Source organism: Oncorhynchus tshawytscha, linkage group LG09 (assembly GCF_018296145.1).
Source record: "Oncorhynchus tshawytscha isolate Ot180627B linkage group LG09, Otsh_v2.0, whole genome shotgun sequence".
NCBI lineage: Eukaryota > Metazoa > Chordata > Actinopteri > Salmoniformes > Salmonidae > Oncorhynchus > Oncorhynchus tshawytscha.
This window is the reverse complement of record NC_056437.1, coordinates 60,551,518-60,578,504: the sequence shown is the minus strand read 5'-3', so window position 1 is coordinate 60,578,504 and position 26,987 is coordinate 60,551,518. Positions and strand designations below refer to the sequence as shown.

Genomic DNA, 26,987 nt, shown 5'->3' with positions numbered 1-26,987 from the left:
GAAATCGGTGTCAGTCTGCCTAACAACCTGAGGACAGTAGATGTAACGTTTCCTCTTCTGTCTCCTCTCTCCAGACTGCAGCCCCGAGTACACGGTAATAAAGCTCCTCCCCCTCCACGTCTCACAGCCATAACCAAAACTCCTGCCAGACAGGACTTAACATCTTTTAAAAAAACTCTTTTTCTTTTTTTTTCCCCCTTCGTTATTTAAGATGTTTTTACTACTGCTAATACTTGCCGATCAAACAGCCAATCGAAAACCAGTTTACTACTCATCACTGTTTACAAAACCGAACCGCCAATCAAATGCCAGTTTACCCTTGTTGTAGACTGTTCATGAGCAGCGTTCTGGTTTCCGGAGGACTTGAAAAAAATGGAAAGGCAGTTGGTGCTAGTTGCCATTGTGAACAAGCAACAAAGGGTTGACTGTTATCAATGGCATGAATTTTATTATTTCCATATCTTTTTTTTTTTTTATCATGAATTCTGAAATTTGTAAATGCTGTGTATTTTATGTGGGGTGCTGTTTGTTTGTTTTTTTCTAAAATAATGTATTTTCTTTAAGACTAGATCAGCCCTAGATATATACCACATTGGCCTTGTGACTTGTATTTAGAAGATAAATAAGATGCATTTTTTTTCTAAAAGCATTAAGAATAAGGAGACACAATAAAAATACAAGTGTTTGAAATGCTTAGAAACATACGGGTTTTAAAGTCTTTTTTTAGATTTTCTGTTTAGTCTTTCTTACTCTTGTATGTGTTGTGTTTTTACAAATGTATAATGTTTATTTCCACGGGAAGGCGAAAGAGTCAATTGTCACAACTCTTTAGGAGTACATCAGGTCTTGCTTCCATTTTTGCATTGTTTTGTACCTCTGATTTTGTTAGTTTTTTTGCTTAATATACAGATTTATAATTTTTCTTCTGGATTTTACATTGTACATTTCTTTTTTTATTTAAAATGTTTCTTATATTTATAGGATGTCAATGTTCTCCCCTTACTTTTATTAGGGTTTGAAAGTCATTTTTGTCCTCTGTAACAACTGAAAGGGTGTGTTATGGGAGGACAAGGTTCTCTGGTGCTTCTTCTGGTTCTATATATATATATGATATTTCTAATGAATATAACTTACACTTTCCCTGTAGTTGCTAGGATCCACAGCCGAGGTTGAGTTGACGAATGGAATACGGTCTTTTTAATGCGTGGGGGGAAATTGTCATTGTTTTTAATTCTTTTTAGGGGGGCTTTGATTTTTTTTATTTTTATATATATATATTATTGTAATCTGTTGGAATATTGACTTATGGGATAAAATGGTGCTACAGTTTTCGGATAAACTATTTTTGTTTTTCCTTCAAGATAAATTCTATTTTTCCTGTTGCAATATACCTTCCTTTTCCTTCTCTTTGTGGTCATTTATTTAAAATGCACTCTTTAGAACACACACACACACACACACACACACACACACCAAACTGAGCCAGACATTTCTTAAACACTTTGTGAATTTGTGTGACATTTTACTATGACTTATTAATAAATAAACGCTTTTGATAAAGCCAAAAATGTGCATATAGTTTAATTGTTTAAACTCTATTGATGGTACACGCCTCATCTGAACAGCGAACGCTGACTGTCAGGAGTGTTTTTTGCAGATCAACCACATCTCAAACCTGATACAGCCACCAATTGTTCACCTAAAGTAAATAAATATTGGGTAGAATATGTTAGAAAAGTAACACATTTGAACGTAACATCCCGGTCAGTCAAATCTGAAAACAAAGTCCAGAGTAATAGCCTATAAAATCTATGCTATCTAGAAGTATAGATCAATGAATAATCAATCTGTATCGCTGAAGCGTTGTAGATTTTGCAATCAAAATGTAAGAGTAATTTCTGACTGGGATGACATATGCAGTGTTTTACTGTGAAAGCAGTCTGATTATGGAACATTGCCTTTTAAGTTTGAAGCGCACTGTAACGCTGAACTTAAAGTGATTTAGATTGAATCTAGCCCTTTTTATCTGACTTCCTGCCTGAGGCTGATAGGCTGACCACTGATGTGGGTGAGAGCGGATATCTTCTATTTACGCTTTGGGCCCATATACAATAACAACCCGAACCCTCATATCGCTTAGCTGAGCTAGATCTTTTCGCTGGCACTTGCAGAGGTCTCCTCATTCAAGTCAATCACTAACGGTTCCTTTTGTTTCACATGAGTGTGTGTGTGTTTCTGTGTAAAATTGAGTGGTTTCCATAAGGTGAATTCCATCCAAGGTTAAAAAAGCAGGCCCAAACAAACACACATTGTCACACAGAAGACAGGGCAGGAAACCACAGTGAACTCACAGGATTCAATGACAATGTCCAGATTTCATTTTCCCCCTCAGCTAATTCCACTGACTGACACTACAGCAGAGGTGTAGGCCCACCCAATCAGATTGAGCAAAAACATTAAAAAATACAAATAATTATGCTCTTTACTTTGTGTTCCAAACAGGACATTATTTGTTTTTTTACCCAAACATCCAAACACCAATAGATATTCATAGCAAGCAGTGCACTGGGTTAGTCAGATTTGATGAAATATAACAGAATGGAAGAACTGGAAAAACATTCATTCTCATGGTTGCCAAAAATAACTAAAATCCACACCTTCAATAAGCCACAAACTCAGGAGAAAAAAAGAAATGTCCCCTTTTCAAGGACCCTGTCTCAAAGATAATTCATAAAAATCCAAATAACTTCACAGATCTTCATTGTAAAGGGTTTAAACACTGTTTCCCAATTAATGAACATGCACCCTGTGGAACGGTCGTTAAGACACTTACAGATGGTAGGCAATTAAGGTCACAGTTATGGAAACTTAGGACACTAAAGAGGCCTTTCTACGGACTGAAAAACACCAAAAGAAAGATTCCCAGGGTCCCTGCACATCTGCGTGAACGTGTCTTAGGCATGCTGCAAGGAGACATGAGGACTGCAGATGTGGCCAGGGCAATAAATTGCAATGTCCGTACTGTGAGACGCCTAAGACAGCGCTACAGGGAGGCATGACGGACAGCTGATCGTCCTCGCAGTGGCAGACCATGTGTAACAACACCTGCACAGGATCGGTACATCTGAACATCACACCTGCGGGACAGGTACAGGATCGCAACAACAACTGCCCGAGTTCCACCAGGAACACACAATCCCTCCATCAGTGCTCTGACTGTCAGCAATAGGCTGAGAGAGGCTGGACTGAGGGCTTGTAGGCCTGTTGTAAGGCAGGTCCTCACCAGACATCACCGGCAACAACGTCGCATATGGGCACAAACACACTGTCGCTGGACCAGACAGGACTGGCAAAAAGGGCTCTTCACTGACGAGTCACGGTTTTGTCTCACTTTGGGTGATGGTCGGATTCGCGTTTATCGTCGAAGGAATGAGAGTTACACCGAGGCCTGTACTCTGGAGTGGGACGATTTGGAGGTGGAGGGTCCGTGATGGTCTGGGGCGGTGTGTCACAGCATCATCGGACTGAGCTTGTTGTCATTGCAGGCAATCTCAACACTGTGCGTTACAGGGAAGACATCCTCCTCCCTCATATGGTACCCTTCCTGCAGGCTAATCCTGACATGACCCTCCAGCATGACAATGCCACCAGCCATACTGCTTGTTCTGTGCGTGATTTCCTGTAAGACAGGAATGTCAGTGTTCTGCCATGGCCAGCGAAGAGCCCGGATCTCAAAACCATTGAGCACGTCTGGGACCTGTTGGATCGGAGGGTGAGGGCTAGGGCCATTCCCCCCAGAAATGTCCAGAAACTTGCAGGTGCCTTGGTGGAAGAGTGGGGAAACATCTCACAGCAAGAACTGGCAAATCTGGTGCAGTCCATGAGGAGGAGATGCACTGCAGTACTTAATGCAGCTGGTGGCCACACCAGATACTGACTGTTACTTTTGATTTTTGACCCACCCTTTGTTCAGGGACACATTATTAAATTTGTGTTAGTCACATGTCTGTGGAACTTGTTCAGTTTATGTCTCAGTTGTTGAATCTTGTTATGTTCATACAAATATTTACACATGTTAAGTTTGCTGAAAATAAACGCAGTTGACAGTGAGAGGACGCTTCTTTTTTGCTGAATTTATGACTGCATTGAGGCATATGTCACTGTGCTTCTATAGCTATATGCACCATTCCACTGCCTATTTAAATTTGTTCATTTAGCAAACAAGACACATCATAATCCAGTGCCTTTATCACAGTCAACACACCTATATTTTCAGCCTCATGGCAAAATGTGTAGAATAGCAGGAGATGACCAAAAAAACTGCACATTTTCATTTCTGCCCCATTATAAAATGTTTAGCATCGCAAGAGATTTGCTTTAAAACAGCCACATTTTGTCTAGCCTCTTGACAAAATGTGTAGAATAGCATGAGATTAGCTATAGAACGGCAAACGTTTCTCTTTTTTGGAGGGGGCCCACCCACCAACACATTTCTGGCTGTGCATTCTCTGAGGGTATAGGAATGGACTATGAAATAACCAGTAATCTGTTTTTTTACATCCATGATTGATCGAACACAATCAGGAGACTTACGCACATACCAACGTGGGGGACAATGAAGTGACAAGGCCCCTCATATTTCAAAAACACCAAACATATATCCACCAATCTAGAGAAATCCAGGTCCCGCAGTGAGAGAAGGAATGTCAGTGTGTCCCATCCTGTGGCCCGGTGTGAAGAGGTCAACGAGTTCGGAGGAAAGCTGGACAGAATGGAGGACATCCTGCTTCCACAGGAAGTCGGATCCGCCGTCCACTCCACCCACTGAGGGTATGATGAGAACTGGAGACTGCGTCCAAGATGTCCGCCCGTTGTATTCAAGGTAATCTACTCACGCTCACATATGCTGATTCATGGACCGTCTATACCCAGGTTGCATCCGGTGTATACGAACCATCACATGCGCACGAGCACTGAGTAGAACAGCGACGTCATCACCTCATCCAAAAACATGACAGACATTGGATAAATATAAAATGTTCATATGTTCGGTTGTGAACGTTTTAAAAAAAAAAAGTATTTTAAAAAATAATCATCAGCCTGAGTGACAATTACATGAATAATTCAATAGATGTTTTGTGCCCAATGATTATCGCTAAAGTGTCTTAAAGTGTCTGACCTTTACATGGAAATAGTCTTTCTAGGCCAGGTGTCAGTTAAACTGCAGTACCGAAGCGAAACTGTATAGCTTCTAGACCGGAACCCTAGCCCTTTGACTCCACCCCGATCTGATGGCCACAGATGGTCAGTGTCTGTGTGTGTGACCGTACACACACACACACCACCAACACAATGCTGGCTCAAGGGACTAGTGTGATCATCATGTTGTTGGACTAATGATGGGAAAATCTAGAAAGCCTTTGAAGCTATTGTTGACCAAGCTATTGTTGGTCACCGACTATGAATTAGGCTATTATTCATTTATAATTACTAAGATAGGATCAATGAAATATAGATTGTCGTGTATATAAATACAGCGCCTTGCAAAATTATTCATATCCCTTGGATTTCCTGGCATTTTATTATGTTACAAAGTGGGATTAAAATGGATTTAGTCGTAATGTTTTTGTCAATCTACTCAAAATACTCTATAATGTGAAAGTGGAAGAAAACTGATATTTTTGAAAAGATTAACAAGAATGTGAGAACTAAAATAGTAGTTGCAAGTATTCAGCCCCTTTGTTCAGGCAAGCCTAAATTAGTTCAGGAGTAAAATGTGGCTTAAAATGTCTTAATAAATTACACGGATTCACTCTTGTTCCACAGGTACATCTCCAATTGACTCAAATGATGTCAATTAGCCTATCAGAAGCTTCTAAAGCCATGACATCATTTTCTGGAATTTTCCAAGCTGTTTAAAGGCACAGTCAACTTAGTGTATGTAAACGTCTGACCCATTGGAATTGTGATACAGTGAATTATATAACTGAAATCATCTGTCTGTAAACAATTGTTGGAAAAATTACTTGTGTCAGGCACAAAGTAGATGTCCTAACCGACTTCCCAAAACTATAGTTTGTTAACAAGAAATTTGTGGAGTGGTTGAAAAACGAGTTTTAATGACTCCAACCTAAGTGTATGTAAACTTCTGACTTCAACTGTATGTAAATGTAATATTTCTAAAAACCTGTTTTGGCTTTGTCGTTATGTGGTATTGTGTGTAGATTGATAAGGATTGTTTTAGAATAAGGCTGTAACGTAACAAAATGTGGAAAAGTCAAGGGGTCTGAATACTTTCCAAAGGCACTGTATGTTGTGAAGTTTCATTCATAGGCCAGGTTGTAGCAACGTCATGATGGGTACAGGGAAACTTTGACTATCATGTAGTAGCCTAAACATGTCGATGTTACATTGAGCTGGGTGAATGGAAAATGAATGACAGTCATCCACTATGCTGTGAAAGAAATAAGGCCATGTTCATCAAAAAAATGATCATCCTCCCTCGTCTTAAACGTCCCCGACCACCGCTGGCATCATGGTATGGGTATGCTTGACATCAGCAAATATTGGGGAGTTTTTCAAGATAAAGACAAACGGGGTGCAGCTGAACACAGACAAAATCATCGAGGAAAACCTGCTTCAGTCTGCTTTACGCCAGACGTTAGGAGATGAATTCACCTTTCAGTCGGAAAATAACCCACAACACAAGGCCAAATCTACACTGGAGTTGCTTAACCGTACATGTCTACTATGGAGGTTCCGCAAGACTATTGAGAAAGAGTTGGCTGGACAGACAAAAAAAAATAGCCACTTTCACATGTAACCGCTGCAATTACCCAATCAACCAGTGAGCGGTTACAAGCCTGATTATATTCCCTGCCACAGATGCAACGACAGTTTGTTTTAGAAGCTATTTTCTCCATTGCTTACTTCTTCTTCTCTCACTCCCTCTCCAACACACTCTCTTTCAGCAACACTTCTGATTGAATTGCGTCCACCACATCCCTCTCTTCCACCCTCCTCCCATCCCATCTCATTCATCTTCCGCTTCTTCTTACATAATCCAACATTTATAAGCGTAAACCACAGGCCGTGTATGACGCAGACACATCTGTAAGGCAGGCTCTTGGGTGTAGTGGTGGAAGATGGTACCGATGAGGCATTTTCTTCTTTCTTGGTTCGGATAAGCATTATAGAAGCTAGCAAAAACATGAACATGTAAAGCCCAGTAGAAGTGTGCAGTAAAAGATGGTAAAGATCAACAGTATCTCTAACTCATCTATTTGAGCCTGTTTGGATCCCCCGTCTCTCAGTTCTCCCCTCCTGCCCCTTCACTCCTCTCTTCTCCGCTCAGATACAGATAAAAGAGACTCAAATATCTGTAGCAATCAGGGATAAAGCCCAGTGGAGGGACAGGGTAAATAAATACTGACCAGCTCAAAAGGGGAGAAGAGAGCGAGAACAGAGAGAAAGGGGGAGAGGGAGAGAGGGAGAAAATCCGATCAGACAACAGTAATTACTCTGTGATCTGCACTCTCTCTCTTATCAGTTCAGAAGTTCTTTGTCTGCCCCTCTCTCCTTTCATCCCCTTTTTGCTCCTTTGTTCCATTGATCCTTCCAGTTATCCCTCCGATCCGTGATTCCTGATGTTGTCTTTTTCATCATGTTGTGGCGTTTCTCTCGTTCACTCTGGACTTCCCAGCTAGCATCTTTTGCATCTCTGCGTAAACATAACTGTTATGACATCCATCCTCTATACCTCCTTCACCCTCTGTTCCTGGCCTTTCTTTATCTGGGTTCTTGGTGATTCTCAGTGGGAATCAAGGACCCATCCCTGAACACTATCAGAGCTGTGGGAAGCTGCTCTCTCTCTCACACCGCTCTCTTCCACTGCTGCAGACTCATGGGTTACGGTTGGAGCTCGGGTTGGGATTCGGGTTAGAGCTAGTGTTAGGGCTAGGGTTAGGGTTGGATCTAGGGTTAAGGTTAGGGTTGGATCTAGGGTTAGGGTTGGAGCTCGGGTTGGGATTCAGGTTAGAGCTAGGGTTAGGGTTGGATCTAGGGTTAGGGTTGGATCTAGGGTTAAGGTTAGGGTTGGATCTAGGGTTAAGGTTGGATCTAGGGTTAGGGTTGGAGCTCGGGTTGGGATTCGGGTTAGAGCTAGGGTTAGGGTTAGAGCTAGGGTTAAGGTTAGGGTTGGATCTAGGGTTAAGGTTGGATCTAGGGTTAGGGTTGGAGCTCGGGTTGGGATTCGGGTTAGAGCTAGGGTTAGGGTTAGAGCTAGGGTTAGGGTTAGAGCTAGGGTTAAGGTTGGAGCTAGGGTTAGGGTTAGAGCTAGGGTTAGGGTTAGAGCTAGGGTTAGGGTTAGAGCTAGGGTTAGGGTTAGAGCTAGGGTTAGGGTTAGAGCTAGGGTTAAGGTTGGAGCTAGGGTTAGGGTTGGAGCTAGGGTTAGGGTTGGAGCTAGGGTTAGGGTTAGGGTTAGAGCTAGGGTTAGGGTTGGATCTAGGGTTAGGGTTAGAGCTAGGGTTAGGGTTAGAGCTAGGGTTAGGGTTAGAGCTAGGGTTGGGGTTAGAGCTAGGATTGGGATTCGGGTTGGAGCTAGGGTTAGGGTTAGAGCTAGGGTTAGGGTTAGGGCTAGGGTTAGGGTTAGAGCGAGGGTTAGGGCTAGGGCTAGGGTTAGAGCTAGGGTTAGGGTTAGGGTTTCTCTAAGCAACTAGGGTTGTCAGTGACATGGCGGGGTATGTCAGTGGTACCATGCAGCCTCTGCTCTATCCCCGGCTGCTGATTAGACCACAGCGACACAGCAGCTCTTTAAATACACACTCCCACTCTCCTTCTCCCCCTCTCTCCCTCTCGCCACAGGCTCAATCACGCCGCAGGTTATCAGAGAAGCAGCCTGGCTCCAACCCCTAACACAGAATGCTGCACACAGAGGGATAGAGAGCAGAGAGAGGGGGTGCTTTACAGGCACGGGTTATAGTAGTTAAGAGGGAGAGGAGTGAGGTGGGGGCACAAGCAGTAGTAGTTATGAAAGGGAGGGGGGGAGAATGAGTGAGGCAGAAGTCAGTAAGAGAGAAAGGCATCCGTCTAATTCCTCAAGAGGGGCTTGTTGTATCAAACGTAGTAAGTGTGAGAATAGGAGGAGAAGGCGGGACGGACTGACGGAGGGACGTACAGAGGTCTGGGCCACTTCTAAAGAGCTGAGACCCAAAACGCTGAGGCTGGAGAGGTCGACTGCAGTCTGGGAGAGAACAACAGGTGAAAGGACGAAGCCCTTCAGTCTGAGAAATAGGGGAGGGGGACCGACACGGACTTATCCCTGACGGACCGACGTCCCTTCACAGTGCAGAGAGGAAACAACAAGAGATTACGTCTACAGGAGGTCAGCATACCACTACTACACGAGCTGGTCACAACTTCATTAAGGAAAGTGTGAAGGAATCTGACCCTAACCCTATCCCTAACATTTAAAGCTTGTCCACCAGCTTGAATAAGTGGAGAAAGAGAGTGTTTCACTGGAACTTCAAGGAGAAAGAGAAGAACGAAGAGAAGGAGAAGAGAGAAGAGAAGGAGAAGAGAGAAGAGAGAAGAAGAGGAGAAGAGAGAAGAAGAGAAAGAGAAGAGAAGAGAGAAGAAGAGAAAGAGAAGAGAAGGAGGAGAGAGACGAAAAGGAGAAGAGAAGAGTGAGGAAGAGAGAGAGGCTCTACCAGGCTGCACGTCAATGTGAGTGAGAACATACAGACCCAGGGAGGGAGTTGAACTAACTGAAGCATTCTATTTAGACCACAACCATTCCAATATCTGTGTAAAGCATTCAGAAAATTTTAAAATTACACTACTTGTTAGCATCACTGATAATTAAATGCATAGGTAATAACATAGATAACAACATAATAACATTCGATAATAACATGTGTGCAACTGCCAGTCAGAAGACAATAGAGTTGCTTCAGTATGTTCTAGATTACAGAATACATTATGAGAATCGTTCAAGGACCAGGTTGAATGTAGTTCAGTGTCGTATTAGTAGCCATGAAGCTACAGACTACAGAAAATACCACAGGACACGATTCAGTCATTTCTATAGCAGATTCATATCAGTGTCTCCAGAGTTATGAGAAACAATGACGCGTCATTTTTCAAAGAATAACAAAGTACATGGGATGTGTAAAACAGATGGAGCGGCCAAGTGTAGGCCTATTTTAAGTCGTGACACAATGAGTGAGCAGGTCTCCCTCTTCCTGGACCCCTGACCTTACACCCGAACAACACTTTACTTACAATAGGAGACTGACGTAGAGCGTAAAGTAAGCACTTATCGAGTCAGTAACAATACTTTTCAAGTGGATTCTTCCATAACGTTGTTAGGGTCCGGGTTAACGGTCGGGTGAGGGTGATGAGTGTTTGTTGGGTAAAAGTAAAGGGTGGAAAAATGAGCAGGTTGACGTTTATTGTCATGAGTCTTGTCCTGGAGGCAGAATAAAGTGATTTTCCTTTAGATAGGACAGTTGCAAAGTCAACATTTGCTTTTTGGTCTTAATTTAAGGTTAGGGTTTGGCATTATGGTTAGCAGTGTGGTTAAGGTTAGGTTTAAAATCCGATTTGATGACTTTGTGGCTGCGCCAGCTAGTGAACACTCTACAGAGCTGCCTCCAGAACAAGATTCATGACAAAAAAAACATTAACCCACAAATACCCACTACCTACGGACAGGAGTTTATCATGTGGTCAGGAAAACCTCCTGTCCCGGCTAAAACCAATGTGAGGCATTCAACGTTTCATTTGGTTTCCTGGATGTGCATTCACTGCTTTGGAAAGGGGAGGAAGAAGAACAAATCAAATCTTATTTGTCACATGCGCCGAACACAACAGTGTCGACCTTACCGTGAAATGCTTACTTACAAGCCTTTAAACCAACAATGCAGTTAAGAAAAAAGAACAATAAATAAATAAAAAAAGATAGAAATATAACAAATAATTAAGGAGCAACAATAAAATAACAGTAGCGAGGTTATGTATAGGGGGTTCCGGTACAGAGTCAATGTGCGGGGGCACAGGTTAGTCGAGGTAATTGAGGTAATATGTACATGTAGGTAGAGGTAAAGTGATTATGCATGGATAATGTATAGAGAGTAGCAGCAGCATAAAAATGGGGGGTGGGGACAATGTAAATAGTCGGTAGCAGAGAGAACAGTCTATGACTCGGGTGGCTGGAGTTCTTGTCAATTCTTTGGGCACAGCCCGGTATAAAGGTCCTGGATGGCAGGAAGCTTGGCCCCAGTGATGTACTGAGCCGTACGCAACAACCTCTGTAGTGCCTTGCGGTCGGAGGCCGTGCAGTTGCCATACCAGGCGGTGATGCAACCAGTCAGGATGCTCTCGATGGTGCAGCTGTAGAACGTTTTGAGGATCTGAGGACCCATGCCAAATCTTTTCAGTCTCCTGAGGGGGAATAGGCGTTGTCGTGCCCTCTTCAAGCTGCTAGAAGTCTCATGGGTGTGCTTGAAAACTACCAAAACGCATTATCATTCCTGTGGCATTACTTGTACCCTGCACCTGTGGAATATTGCTCAATACACTACTTTTACACAACTTTTGAAAAAACAGTGTTCAGTGCCAGGCTTTGGCCCCTCTAGTCTGCGGTGCCGAGGTCTGGGGGGTTATTTCTGGAAGGCTGGCTGGCCGCTGACCTCAGTCCATTGTTCAGGCTGGTTAGGGCAACGCTTAGTTAGCATGGGGGGGGGGCATCCTGTCAGCGTTAATGGGACATGTCAGTTAGGAGTTGTACCTTATAGCTGATTCAAGGGACCTTGAAACTTGGTCTATTGTGATGTTGTGTGTTGTTTTGTTTTTTTTACCATACTGGAAGAATCAAACAAAAACCTTTACAGTGTCTTGAACAAAGGGGCATGACATTACACCATGCTTCTGGGTTTTCTCCTTCCAACAAGACAGGAACTGCAGTCTTTTATCAGCCCAACGATAAACAAATGCATTCAGGCATGTGCAGAAGCATACACAAACACGCACACACACACGCATGAACACATCCATCTCTTACCCTTCCTCTTCATCTTATCCATCATCATCCTCTGTGCACCCTCATCTGGCAATTGGCATTCAGATAACCATCCCGCTCTGATAGAAGACGGGAGAGCGTTTATAGATTGCACCACGCAGCCTGCCGTCCTCTACCTCTAGCAGATGACTCCTCTAACTGACCTCACTGTGAACTACCTTTGAAGATGGAGCCTCAGCTATGATGCATCTAGGGAGGGATGGGGACCAAGGGACCAAGTTTGAGATAGACAAGAGAGGAAGAGGCTTCAAATGTCCTTCCAATGCAAGTACAGTGCCGTTTCAATTTGCATACATCAAAGAGTGATGTTGTACAGACTGGTTCACTCGAGAATGAGAAACAAGGACCATATTATATACATAGCTTTGCATTGTGTTGTTTACATCATATCAACCTGTGCTAACCTCCATCAATCCCTCCTTAGTTGACCATGAGTGTGATCGGTACACTGGAGAAGGGGGCCCACCACCAGGCTCTGGAGCTCTCCGAGGAGCTCTCTCCCCTCAACCACCACCACCTCCAGCACTCCAACTCTCTGGCCTCCAGCGCTCCTGTGGGGACCCCCTCCGGCGTGGTGGTGCCTCCCCCGTACTCTGCAGCTGAGAGTGGGGGAGGTGGTAGTGACGCTCCCCTGGAGCTCCGAGGCTCTCTGGACTGCTGGGCGTGCTCAGTGCTGGTGACGGCCCAGAACCTGGTCATCGCTGGGATCAATGCCTGCCTGGCCGGACTGGTGTTCGGACTCATCCTCATCCCCGCCATCGCCATGGTGGTGTTCGGGTTCCTCTGTCATTCTACGGTAGGAAGGGTGTGTGTGTGTGTATGTGTGTACACAGAGTAAAGGGCATTTGTGCAATACTTACATTCATCTTCCAAAATTCCTATGTGTTATTTCAATTTCACATTCATAATTCATCTGTGTCAGTGTGTGTGTGTGTGTGTGTCAACATGTGTGCGTCAGTGTGAGTGGTGTTTGCCAGAACAGTCATAACAATTTACCCTTTCAGAGGTACTCAGGAGTATCAGACTAGATAAGAAACCAGTAATAATATGTTATACAGCATGCTGACATTTCAGGAGGGACTAACTAAACCTCCACCATCCACCACAAGTTTGGAATAGTTTAGCTGAAAATTAGGGTGGAGTTTGGAATAGGTTAAATGAGGGTGGAGTTTGGAATAGGTTAAATGAGGGTGGTGTTTGGAATAGTTTAAATGAGGGTGGAGTTTGGAATAGGTTAAATGAGGGTGGTGTTTGGAATAGTTTAAATGAGGGTGGAGTTTGGAATAGTTTAAATGAGGGTGGAGTTTGGAATAGTTTAAATGAGGGTGGAGTTTGGAATAGTTTAAATGAGGGTGGAGTTTGGAATAGTTTAAATGAGGGTGGAGTTTGGAATAGTTTAAATGAGGGTGGAGTTTGGAATAGGTTAAATGAGGGTGGAGTTTGGAATAGGTAATTTGAGGGTGGATTTTGGAATAGGTTAAATGAGGGTGGTGTTTGGAATAGGTTAAATGAGGGTGGAGTTTGGAATAGTTTAAATGAGGGTGGAGTTTGGAATAGTTTAAATGAGGGTGGAGTTTGGAATAGGTTAAATGAGGGTGGAGTTTGGAATAGGTAATTTGAGGGTGGATTTTGGAATAGGTTAAATGAGGGTGGTGTTTGGAATAGGTTAAATGAGGGTGGATTTTGGAATAGGTTAAATGAGGGTGGAGTTTGGAATAGTTTAAATGAGGGTGGAGTTTGGAATAGGTTAAATGAGGGTGGAGTTTGGAATAGGTAATTTGAGGGTGGATTTTGGAATAGGTTAAATGAGGGTGGAGTTTGGAATAGGTAATTTGAGGGTGGATTTTGGAATAGGTTAAATGAGGGTGGAGTTTGGAATAGGTTAAATGAGGGTGGAGTTTGGAATAGGTTAAATGAGGGTGGTGTTTGGAATAGGTTAAATGAGGGTGGAGTTTGGAAGAGTTTAAATGAGGGTGGTGTTTGGAATATAGGTTAAATGAGGGTGGAGTTTGGAATAGGTTAAATGAGGGTGGTGTTTGGAATATAGGTTAAATGAGGGTGGAGTTTGGAATAGGTTAAATGAGGGTGGTGTATGGAATAGGTTAAATGAGGGTGGAGTTTGGAATAGGTTAAATGAGGGTGTAGTTTGGAATAGGTTAAATGAGGGTGGAGTTTGGAATAGGTTAAATGAGGGTGGTGTTTGGAATAGGTTAAATGAGGGTGGTGTTTGGAATAGTTTAAATGAGGGTGGAGTTTGGAATAGGTTAAATGAGGGTGGAGTTTGGAATAGGTTAAATGAGGGTGGAGTTTGGAATAGGTTAAATGAGGGTGTAGTTTGGAATAGGTTAAATGAGGGTGGAGTTTGGAATAGGTTAAATGAGGGTGGTGTTTGGAATAGGTTAAATGAGGGTGGAGTTTGGAATAGTTTAAATGAGGGTGGTGTTTGGAATAGGTTAAATGAGGGTGGAGTTTGGAATAGGTTAAATGTGTGTGGAGTTTGGAATAGGTTAAATGAGGGTGGAGTTTGGAATAGGTTAAATGAGGGGTTGTGGGCTTATGTGTTTCATAAGCAGATGTTTAAGAACAGGGGCTACATGGTCAAAAGTAGTGCACTATATAAGAAATAGTGTGCAAGTCAGGGTTTAGAATGAGACTGGACAGATTAGGACTCAGGAGTCAGGGGAGAGTGATGTCAGTGGAGGGAACTTTCAAGAAGAGAGGGAGGTAGGGGTTAGCCAGCCTGGCTGGTCCCAGATCTAGGTGTGCTTTAGCCTACTCTTACAAGCTGTCCAGGAGTATTAAACACACACATGCACAGATTCACTGGCAGAATAAGCCTAAATGTTGTGTGAAATACATTTAGCACACTTGTGCTCACACACACAGACTCACTGAGACGCACGCACGCAAGACCCTGTGGAGGTGGGAGAGTGCACGCACGCACACACACGCCCACACATTTGACCTCCATAAATCCCACTAGTTTCAGTTTCCCACCCAGCCACCCCTACAGGTCACAGTAGGTCAGAGTGTGAAAGGGAAGAAGGGCCACAGCACTACTGGTCTGACCACCTTACTATGGAGAGAGAGGGAGAGAGAGAGAGAGAGAGCTGTCCAAGAAAGTTGAGGAATGAAACAAAGGAGAGAGGGGGATGAAACAAAGGAGAGAGGGGGATGAGAAAGAAGGGAGGTGGGATTTCAAAGCTGGCTAAAAAGTTACCCTGAGCTCACAGTTTGCTGTCACAAACTCTGAAATCTTTGCTAACCAGCTGCAAGAACTTGAAATGGACAGTTGCATGATTTCAGAGCTAGATACCCAACACTCACCCAACTCACAACCACATGCCTTCAATAAGAATGAATATAAACATGATTAAGTTTGGGACATAAAATCCCTGATAAGAAAGCGGAAATTAAAGACATTAACGTGTAGTGGTATCTGGGTTCACCTCCCAACCTCCCTCAACACTTTATTATGTGCCTCTCCTCTCCTATCCCTCTCCTTTCCTTTCCTTTCCTTTCCTTTCCTTTCCTCTCTCCTCTCCTATTGCTCTCCTCTCCTCTCCTCTCCTCTCCTCTCCTCTCCTCTCCTCTCCTCTCCTCTCCTCTCTCCTCTCCTCTCCTCTCCTCTCCTCTCTCCTCTCCTCTCCTCTCCTCTCCTCTCCTCTCCTCTCCTCTCCTCTCCTCCTCCTCTCCTCTCTCTCTCCTCTCCTATCCCTCTCCTTTCCTTTCCTTTCCTTTCCTTTCCTTTCCTTTCCTTTCCTTTCCTTTCCTTTCCTCTCCTCTCCTATTGCTCTCCTCTCCTCTCCTCTCCTCTCCTCTCCTCTCCTCTCCCTCTCCTCTCCTCTCCTCTCCTCTCCTCTCCTCTCTCCTCTCCTCTCCTCTCCTCTCCTCTCCTCTCCTCTCTCCTCCTATTGCTCTCCTCTCTCCTCTCCTCTCCTCTCCTCTCCTCTCCTCTCCTCTCCTCTCCTCTCCTCTCCTCTCCTCTCCTCTCCTCTCCTCTCTCCTCTCCTCTCCTCTCCCTCCTCCTCTTTCTGTTCACCTCCCAACCTCCTGCACCACTCTTGGTGCCTTGCTATCACTCCCCTCTCCACTCTCTCATTCTGTTCTTACCAGATGGAGTTAAGGAAGGATAATTCAGCCCCTCCATTTTCCCTGTCCATTGCTCACATATTCTCTGTCACCCCCCCTTCACCCTCTTCTCCCTCCCACAACAGCATCACACACCACAACAACAGGTGGTCATTTTAAATGTAAAGCACCATAGGTATTATTGTGATGTTACACAGCCTTGATATAAGAATGGCAATTGATCACATTTAATCTATGGAAGGGCTCTTCGTTCTTTGTGGGGTCTGTATGTTTCCGTAAGAACAAAACAGATTGGGTTTGTGAGTGTTGCTCAGTCTCTGTGTGTGTGTGTGTGTGTGCGTGTGTCAGAGTGCTATCTTCTCTGTGTCTACCAGGGACACACCATCGTCTCCCTGCGTCTCCTCCTTGATTCCTCCATCCTTCACTTGTCCTGATCACGGGCGCTGAAACCAACCGTCTCCATCGGTTCTGAGAAGACACCAACAGAAAGCCTCATTAGCTTTAGCTTGTTAGAAACTACCTTGTTATAGCAACGTGTGAGACCACTGCATGTCTGTTGCATGGACAATGCATTATCAATGTCATTTTACAGTCACAGGGACATTGTCAATCTCTTCGCTTTGAGTGCAACATTCTTACGGCCATGTGAAAAACAGTAAGCAACACAAACAATCAGGAAAAATACGACCCGTGTCCCTCTCCCCAGGTGCGCCCTCATGGGACGTCGCGCTACTGCTCGGACCTGCTGAATGACGGTGGCTGTGTGGCCCTCCTGGTTGTGGGTTTCCTCCTGGTTACACCCCTCCTGGTCCTGGCTCTGGCCGCCTACTGCCGCCTGGCCCGCCACCTCCAGCTGGGGCTCTGCTTTATACCATACTCCAGGGCTATCTACAAGAACCTGCCCGCCACACAGCACCCTGGCCTGGGAGGGGGCTGCTGTGGAGGCAGTGGCGCTGGAGGGGAGGGAGAAGGGAAGGGTAAGGTCTGGGTGTGATGGGGAGGGGGAGAGGGTGGGGAGAGGGAGCGATGTGAAGGAAGGTAGTGTCAAGATCTATGTATAGGGGGAGGGAGCGAGGATGAGCGAGAGAGACACACAAAGAGGTAGAAAGAGAGGGAGAGAGAAAGAAAGGGTGAGGAAGAGAAGGGAGCGCGTGGAGGGAAAGGGAGAGCCAAGATGAGGAGGGAGAAAGGAGGAAAGAATGGTGTTAGAGCAGGGAGGAGAAGGAGGAGAAGGAGGAGAAGGAGGAGAAGGAGAACAACCACAGCAGCCAAACTCTTATCTGGGAAGGCTTCAGTATAGGCGCCACAGTAAACCGTTCCTCTGGAGTTCAACCAAAGTAACCTCCTTCACACATTTTATACAACCAATTTCATGTAAAAGTTATCTGTCAACATGTGCGGTTTACTGTGAGAAAACCTTTTCGCAGACCAAGAAGGAGCAGTTTTTAACACTGTTCTAGAGTTCGAGGGCAAGATGGAGAACAAGTGGATCAACATCAAACATCTCAACCACACGGCAGGCAACATGTTGTTTCTCCAGTGAAACACTGGATATTGTATTAAGGAACATAATATCACTACCATGTGTTGACATCCAATATATTATTAACATTGATTCAACACAGTATCTTTAAGCATTTACCACCATGAAGGACCTTCAATAGAGTTTTGTGCATTTAGTTGACTCTGGTTTATGACTGCAACTGTTTCTTGTGTATCTCCTCTTTTCACATGAAGTCTATTTGGAATCAGTTTGAGTCTGTTTCATTAAAAAATATATATATATTATTTTAACCTTTATTTAACGACGCAAGTCAGTTAAGAACAAATTCTTATTTACTATGACGACCTACCAAAAGGCAAATTGATATAATATAGAGAGACCTAAGACAACAGCACAGCATGGCAGCAACACAACATGGTAGCAGCACGAAACATGGTACAAACATTATTGGGCACAGACAACAGCACAAAGGGCAAGAAGGTAGAGACAACAATACATCACACAAAGCAGCCACAACTGTCAGTAAGAGTGTCCATGATTGAGTCTTTGAATGAAGAGATTGAGATAAAACTGTACAGTTTGAGTGTTTGTTGCAGCTCGTTCCAGTCGCTAGCTGCAGCGAACTGAAAAGACGAGGGACCCAGGGATGTGTGTGCTTTGGGGACCTTTAACAGAATGTGACTGGCAGAACGGCTGTTGTATGTGGAGGATGAGGGCTGCAGTAGATATCTCAGATGGGGGGAGTGAGGCCTAAGAGGGTTTTATAAATCAGCATCAACCCATAGCCGAGATCACCCTTACCTGCAGATCTATAAATCACGTTTCCGTAATCTAGCATGGGTAGGATGGTCATCTGAACCAGGGTTAGTTTGGTAGCTGGGGTGAAAGAGGAGTGATTACGATAGAGGAAACCAAGTTTAACTTTAGCCTGCAGCTTTGATATGTGCTGAGAGAAGGACAGTGTACCGTCTAGCCATACTCCCAAGTACTTGTATGAGGTGACTACCTCAAGCTCTGAACCCTCAGAGGTAGTAATCACACCTGTGGGAAGAGGGGCATTCTTATTACCAAACCACATGACCTTTGTTTTGGAGGTGTTCAGAACAGGGTTAAGGGCAGAGAAACATTGTTGGACACTAAGAAAGCTTTGTTGTAGAGCGTTTAAACACAACATCCGGGGAGGGGCCCGCTGAGTATAAGACTGTACCATCTGCATATAAATGGATGAGAGAGCTTCCTACTGCCTGAACTATGTTGTTGATTTTTAAAAAGTGTTCATTGTGGTTATGTATACATTTCCACATTAGAGCGTCTCTAATTACCTACCCCCACACACAGGTTTTCATCTCTTGTTTGCATACCCCAGGGTGTTAATTTCGCAAGCCTGGAATCAGGCGCAGCAATCAGCTTGTTACTAAAGTATCTTTCCGGGCTGGATACATTGTTTTTTCATCGCATGCGGTGCTGTTGACCCTCTCCAACAATGATGGAACTATTTACATGGAGTATTTGGATAAATATGCGTATAAGATACGACAGAAGAATTATGCCGTGGAGATGTTTTGTTTGTTGAAGGGTTTCAAATGAGAACCTTGAAAGTTCATGGCCGTTGACGGGGGTCTGCATCACAGATTCCATCACAACACACAAACCAATTAAGTAGGGCCTAGCCTTTGGTATTTAAAGCGCATGAGACTGAAGTTTACTTCGTGACTGAGTATGGTATGAGTTGGCCTACATTCTGAAATACAATGTTTGATCGTGTTTATCATTTGTAAAGCCAGGACTCAATACCCCTTCCCCTAGTCGAACTGTACAGCCAAATGCACCATCTTTACAGTTTGGCCTGCAGTAAGTTTAGGAGGGCAACTTCGAGAAAGCACCGTGCTAGAAATAAGGGGGACGGTACCTTGCAATGTGTTAACTGATTTTCATCATTGCCTCTGAATTAGAAACATGTGGGAGGCATATCCAAATGGATCTAGCTAGATAGGTAGCTAGAACTGCACAATTGAACTGGAGTCATCTATGAATGTCCACTTGGTGGCGACAGAGTTCCATTTGGAAAACAAATCACCTTTTGTGTTGGGATAAAACAAGCTATGCAGTCTGATTTGTGGAGATCATAGTATCGCTTGAATATCACAATGATCATGACACGCCAGCAGTCATCGTTCAGACAGACTCAACCCAGAAGATGGAACTCTGTCGCCACCAAGTGGACATTCCTAGATGACTCGAGTTCATCTAGGTTCAGCCATTTGGATAATTGGTTATGCAAAATTATTATTTTATACTAAAATAATTGCTCAAAGACATTTTCTTTAACAAAAAAAAAGGGTGTTAAATTATTGGCACCCCGAATGATTCTTATAAGTAAAATGAAACAACATTTAACCTGCATTAACATTCTACTTTGAATTAATCTCAGTTTTGGGAACTGTATTGTGGACTTTCATGGCTTCCTGTTTCACTGGGGTATAAAAATTAGGTAACATTTTATTATTTATCACCATTGGGAAAGACAAAGAACTTCCAAATGAAGAGGCAAAATGGTGATGTGTACAAAAAATATATTTAAAGAAATAGGGCAACAATTGAAGTTTTAAAAACTCTGGAACAGTGGTAAACTTGCCTGGTAGAGGACCCAAATAAAACATGTAACATTGAGAATCTGTGGTTTGAATTGAAGAGGGCAGTCCAAAAGGCTAAAATCCAATAATTTTGGAAGAAGCAGTTACGACATTATTGCAGCTTGAAGTAAGGGTTTAATGGTTGACCATTTTTATTACTGGGGAACCACTTGCACTTCCTCCACTGTATTTGTCTTCCACTCCCAGGATGCATTGTGATTTCAAAAACATATCTCTCAAAGATTAAATCGAACAGAGCCGCATTTGTACTAGTCCGTGGACCAGTGTTTAATTTGTTTATTTTTTTAACGAACAGTCCCCTACCTGTACTCGACACGGAGTAGGCTACAATAACTGGACTGTTCGCTTAAAAGACTGGTACCCAGGCTAAACTGGCACCAGTTTGGTAAGGAAATACAACAATTCAAACACATTTTATTAGTCACATGCTTCATAAACAGCAGGTGATGACTAACAGTGAAAGGCGTACTGACAGAGAAAGAAATAGAGAATTAATAAAAAAGTAATAATACATGCAATGAGGGACGATAACATGGCTAGATACAGTCGTGGCCAAAAGTTTTGAGAATGACACAAATATTAATTTCCACAAAGTCTGCTGCCTCAGTGTCTTAGATATTTTATATTTTTGTGAGATGTTACTATAGAATACTGAAGTATAATTACAAGCATTTCATAAGTGTCAAAGGCTTTTATTGACAATTACATGAAGTTGATGCAAAGAGTCAATATTTGCAGTGTTGACCCTTCTATTTCAAGACCTCTGCAATCCGCCCTGGCATGCTGTCAATTAACTTCTGGGCCACATCCTGACTGATGGCAGCCCATTCTTGCATAATCAATGCTTGGAGTTTGTCAAAATTTGTGGGGTTTTGTTAGTCCACCTGCCTCTTGAGGATTGACCACAAGTTCTCAATGGGATTAAGGTCTGGGGATTTTCCTGGCCATAGACCCAAAATATCGATGTTTTGTTCCCCAAACCACTTAGTTATCACTTTTGCCTTATGGCAAGGTGCTCCATCATGCTGGAAAACACATTGTTCATCACCAAACTGTTCCTGGATGGTTGGGAGAAGTTGCTCTCAGAGGATGTGTTGGTACCATTCTTTATTCATGGCTGTGTTCTGAGGCAAAATTGTGAGTGAGCCCACTCCCTTGGCTGAGAAGCAACCCCACACATGAATGGTCTCAGGATGCTTTACTGTTGGCATGACACAAGACTGATGGTAACGCTCACCTTGTCTTCTCCGGACAAGCTTTTTTCCGGATGCCCCAAACAATCGGAAAGGGGATTCATCAGAGGCAATGTCTTTACCCCAGTCCTCAGCAGTCCAATCCCTGTACCTTTTGCAGAATATCAATCTGTCCCTGATGTTTTTCCTGGAGAGAAGTGGCTTCTTTGCTGCCCTTCTTGACACCAGGCTATCCTCCAAAAGTCTTCGCCTCACTGTGCGTGCAGATGCACTCACACCTGCCTGCTGCCATTCCTGAGCAAGCTCTGTACTGGTGGTGCCCCGATCCCGCAGCTGAATCCACTTTAGGAGACGTTCCTGGCGCTTGCTGGACTTTCTTGGGCGCCCTGAAGCCTTCTTCACAACAATTGAACCGCTCTCCTTGAAGTTATTGATGATCTGATAAATGGCTGATTTAGGTGCAATCTTACTGGCAGCAATATCCTTGCCTGTGAAGCCCTTTTTGTGCAAAGCAATGATGACGGCACATGTTTCCTTGCAGGTAACCATGATTGACAGAGGAAGAACATTGATTCCAAGCACCACCCTCCTTTTGAAGCTTTGTGTCCTCGTCAACACTCACACCTGTGTTAACGAGAGAACTTTGCAATGAATTACAATTCATCTGATCACGCTTCATAACATTCTGGCGTATATGCAAATTGCCATCACACAAACTGAGACAGCAGACTTTGTGAAAATTAATACTTGTGTCACTCTCAAAACCTTTGCCCACGACTCTACACGGGGTACCAGTACCGAGGCCATGTGCAGGAATACCAGGTAATTGAGGTAGATATGTACATATAACTAGGAATAAAGTGTCTAGGCAACAGGATAGACAATAAACAGTGGCAGCAGCATATGTGATGAGTCACAAAAGTTAGTGCAATAATGGTCAATGAGGATAGTCCAGGCAGCTATTTGGCAGAGGGACATTGAGGCGGACACTCCATCTGCTGCTCTCTCCCCCGCTGAGACAGGCCATCAGATGCAGGCACCTTCAGCCCAGTAAAATACAATTAAAAAGCTAATTATTTACATGTATGCTCACTCGGCTGTGCCTCACAAGTAATACAACGGATCTATTACCAGTGTGATCATATACAGTGGGGCAAAAAAGTATTTAGTCAGCCACCAATTGTGCAAGTTCTCCCACTTAAAAAGATGAGAGAGGCCTGTAATTTTCATATTGGTACATCACTGTAGCTTACCTCCAATTTAACACAATGCAACATACCTAAACAAAACAAACCATTTTGTTGTAGGCAGAACGCATTAAAGTAGGGTGCTGTTGCATTGACACGCACGGCTCAGCGCATACTCAACACAGACTGGTGCGGCATAAACAGAGCTGCAGTAGGCCTATATGCAACAAGACCATTTCCATATATGAATCTGTACCATTCACTTTGAATTGGACTGTTTACAGCATGAGCGATCGTGAGTCGATGAGCTTGTTTTGAGATCAAAGCGAGAGCTGCATGTAGACGTGTGCACATTTTTGTTAATATCCTTTGCTAGTTAGTGAGTTATTTGCCTAGTTATAGATCATTTGTAGCCAGCAACAGGGGGGTGATTGCTTCCTACAAGAGCACAAAACATGCACATTTCTAGACATATTTCAAAAGCGAGTCGGGTAACGAGTCTTTAAAGGGGCAGGGTTTGTCTTAAAGGGGCAGGGTTGTATTTTGAGACATGAGCTAAAAAGCCAATAGCATAACGTATCTGATTCTCTGTAATACTGGTATGGGAAAAATAATGTATTTTGTGAAGCGGTTTCTTGCATCAAATAACACATTTTTAGTCACCTCCTTTTCTGAAGGACAAGTGGATAAACAGGTCAAGCCCTGTGTGTTTGTTTTCATTCTCATGGAATGTAGGCCCACATTGAACACCACACACTGGCTGCTACTGTAGGCGGAACGGTAGAACAGCTGTGTCCATGTTAAAACGTTACAGGATGCATTTTCTCCATTATTTTCAATGGAAGGCCTCTCTTGTAGGCCTACATTAGGATCAAATAGCCACAGTAGCCTACTTAGCCACTGGTTAAAACTGTAACTTAAAGCGCGCTGGAAGTTGCACAGAATTTTCACAACATTCAAGTTTGCAACTCATCCTGTGTGGCATCCAGGTCAGATAATGAAATGCCACACATTATTTATGTGTGATTGTGACATTGAATGTTTCTGTGTCATCCAGGTGGCCAACGGCTGTGTAGGCTGCGTCTGAGGACTACCGTATAAGGAGATTTGACTCTCGCGACAGACGTTAGAACACAATGTCAACCAGCATGCAAGGTTTGGATCTGGGTGCTGAGATGTAAACAGACGAATCAACGTTGACTCCATATAAATTCAAATAAAGTGGACGATTGATTCATTAGACAACGTTCTAATTCAATGGTTGACTGACTTGTTTCGGCGCAAAAGTAATAATGTGAGGGTCACAATTAGAATAATATATTTCTATTTTCAGGCTAATATGAAAACAAACCACACACATGCCACTGACCAGACACGAAGCTTAAGCCTAATAGATTGAAGTTGTAAAGAAAGTTTCTTAAACATAAAGGCCAGCTTAGTGAAACTCAGGGTACAATTATCAAATCAATGGGTGGTTGTTTGAAGATCATGCTGAGATTTAGCTCCTGGTTGAACGTACAGGAAGAGGTTCACACACGCAGGTCCTGTACGTGATCACGCTGTGTGCCTTTATTCACACGGCACGCTTCCTATTGTCGACTCATGATACACATTCCTTTACAATAACTCATGGGGAATTACTGTATTTGGTCAGTAACGCATAAAAGATCAAACATTAACCATGGTTACGATATATTAATAATAGCTCTCCCTACATCACAAGAATCTGAGGTAGCCTTTTCAAAAAGTGATTTTTGAATGCGTGTATCATGTGTTCTTTTCCCCCTTGTGTTTTTCTATTTTCAGGGTGACGCCAGCGGGACTCTCAGACTCTCAAACATGCCACAGCCTGTTCCAGATGACATACCTGGACTAAAGTACCTGCTACAGCTTCACACAACTGCCTATATGCCAGGAACCTTCCCTTTTTGGGAATAAAGCATATGGTCTGCTTTTGATACCGTGTTCAAATCAAGCCACAATATGTCATAGTCAAAGTCATTCTTAAATAATTCAAAACTCTTGTCATAGTCGTGTACCTGTTGCGTCGTTTCATGTGGGCTGCCCACTGCCAGTTTGTTCAATTATTAAATTGTTTGACTTTTATATGAATTATTGACAACAATGAGAGAGGGAACTTCTGCATCGAGACTTTCCATGGAAACATCATACAGTACGTCATCGGCGTGTTCCTCCGAGTTGGTTAAGTTATTTTCCTTTTAGCAAACATTTCTTTCACATTATCTTTTTTTTTGTATCTTCTTTAGTTTAATCCGATAAGTCAGAATAGTAAAAATAAGCAATAAACCATATTATTTTTTATTAAATCTTTTTGTCATGAAGTTTTCGTGATCTGGGTATTGGTAATTCAATACTGGCCAACAGTTCAGGAAGAAGGCAGACAACTGATCGGTTCTCCTCCAGTACCAAAATCTTAACCCAATTTAACCCAGAGTTACATCATGGAAAACAACAACAAATTAACTATAAGAAGGATTCCTTGATAAAGCACCAAACCTGTAGGGGAGATTGGGGTATGTTGAGCCACCCCTTTTTTCTAGGAAACCATACACAAAATGAATAATGACCAAATATTTAGGAAGAGGTAATCATTTCATGGAGTCTGTGAAGGAAGAAACCACATGGGGGAAAAGTGGTAAATTAGGCAAAAAAATTAATAAACTGGATAATCACAAAGTCAAATGAATGTGTTATAGGTTTCCTGAAAGTGCATCCTTGTAGATGTGTGGGCTAAGGTGCTTTGAGGTAAGTTGAGCCAATGGCCTCCATACCCCCTTTTTGTCAATTTTAATGCATAGTATTTTTGCAGTGTGTGATGCATGTGAACTTCAGAGCAGACCTCATCATGCCCCGTGTATACAAACATAAAACAAGCAGGGGTCTTCCCCCCCTTGAGATTCTTGAGAGAGCAGCCAATGAAGTGAGTCCATTTGAGCACCGGCAAGGGATTAAGAAAGTAGACAATGACACTGAAGAGGAACATTGACACGTACATGTGTGAGAGGCTACGAGTAGCAAAGTCACACAAGGTCTTATCTGATGACAGTCTGAGAGGGGAAGGAGGGCTACAGAGAGAGAAGGTAGAGCGAAAGATGGGAGAGGAGACAGAAAGAGGAGGAGATAGGAGAGCAAGGGAGAACTTGCATTAGTTCCGTTAGACACCACCCTCAGCGGGGCCGGAGGAAACTGGAAGCATCCGGTTTTCTGTTAAAAAGCAGAGAAGAGCTGAAGTCTGATCCGGATGCTTCCGGATTTTGACGAAGCCGCTCAGGCATTTATTTTACGCCTGCTACGTTAGGTTACGAAGACACAGACACCCAGAACTACCAGGATTGTGTGTCAGGGTAGGTCAGAGGTCACAGTGAACCCTGTGGTGACGGTAAGAACTACAGCTGGAAAAACTGACTGTCTGGGGCAGGAGTGAGTTGCTTTTTTTTTGCCATCGAGTGGCTTTGTGGTAATTGTTACATAACTTTCCAGATAAACACCCTTAGTAGCACTACAAGGGGATAAATATAGATTTTGTTCTCAAGACAAAAACAAGCAGAGAGAGAGAGACCACTGTGTGCATGACAGACTGATAGGGAGGAATACTGCACATACAGTTGAAGTCGGAAGTTTACATACACCTTACATACACCTAAAATCAGTTTTTCACAATTCCTGACATTTAATCCCAGTAAAAATTCAGTGTCTTAGGTCAGCTAAGATCACCACTTTATTTTAAGAATGTGAAACGTCAGAATAATAGTAGAGAGAAGGATTTATTTCAGCTTTCATCACATTCCCAGTGGGATCCAAGTTTACATACACTCAATTAGTATTTGGTTGCATTGCCTTTAAATTGTTTAACTCGGGTCAAACATTTCAGGTAGCCTTCGACAAGCATCCCACAATAAGTTGGGTGAATTTTGGCCCATTCCTCCTGACAGAGCTGGTGTAACTGAGTCAGTTTTGTAGGCCTCCTTGCTCGCACAAGCTTTTTCAGTTCTGCCCACACATTTTCTATAGGATTGAGGTCAGGGCTTTGTGATGGCCACTCCAATACCTTGACTTTGTTGTCCTTAAACCATTTTTTCACAACTTTGGAAGTATGCTTGGGGGTCATTGTCCATTTGGAAGACCCATTTGCGACCAAGCTTTAACTTCCTGACTGATGTCTTGAGATGTTGCTTCAATATATCCACATAATTTTCCGTCCTCATGATGAATTCTATTTTGTGAAGTGCAACAGTCCCTCCTGCAGCAAAGCACCCC

The 26,987-nt window shown here is 43.3% G+C and overlaps 2 protein-coding genes across 3 annotated transcripts in view; both read left to right on the top strand.

Moving 5' to 3' along the window:
- LOC112214656 (lysine-specific demethylase 6B-like) overlaps positions 1-1,572 on the top strand; it is a 151,807-nt gene extending 150,235 nt beyond the window's left edge. Inside the window, 1 exon segment of the mRNA XM_042327173.1 lies at positions 75-1,572. Within this exon segment, the coding sequence (XP_042183107.1) occupies positions 75-98 (24 nt within the window). The 3' untranslated portion in view covers positions 99-1,572.
- An 8,073-nt stretch (positions 1,573-9,645) lies between these two features.
- Positions 9,646-25,343, top strand: LOC112214653 (transmembrane protein 88). Of its 2 annotated transcripts, XM_024373561.2 has the most exons (4): positions 9,646-9,723; positions 12,504-12,875; positions 16,878-17,148; positions 24,516-25,343. In XM_024373561.2, the coding sequence occupies exons 2-4, from the start codon at positions 12,510-12,512 to the stop codon at positions 24,518-24,520; spliced, it is 642 nt and encodes a 213-aa protein (XP_024229329.1). In that variant the 5' UTR covers positions 9,646-9,723; positions 12,504-12,509; the 3' UTR covers positions 24,521-25,343. The 2 variants fall into 2 exon arrangements, with proteins under 2 accessions (XP_024229329.1, XP_024229328.1); XM_024373560.2 differs by lacking the exon at positions 24,516-25,343 and having other exon boundaries at positions 16,878-17,956.
- The last annotated feature ends 1,644 nt before the right edge of the window (positions 25,344-26,987 follow it).

Excerpts from the sequence above, each read along its gene's own strand:
- LOC112214653 (XM_024373560.2), top strand. The coding sequence starts at position 12,510 with ATGAGTGTGATCGGTACACTGGAGAAGGGGGCCCACCACCAGGCTCTG. Across the intron at positions 12,876-16,877 it reads GGTTCCTCTGTCATTCTACG|GTGCGCCCTCATGGGACGTC; the intron begins GTAGGAAGGGTG and ends CCCTCTCCCCAG.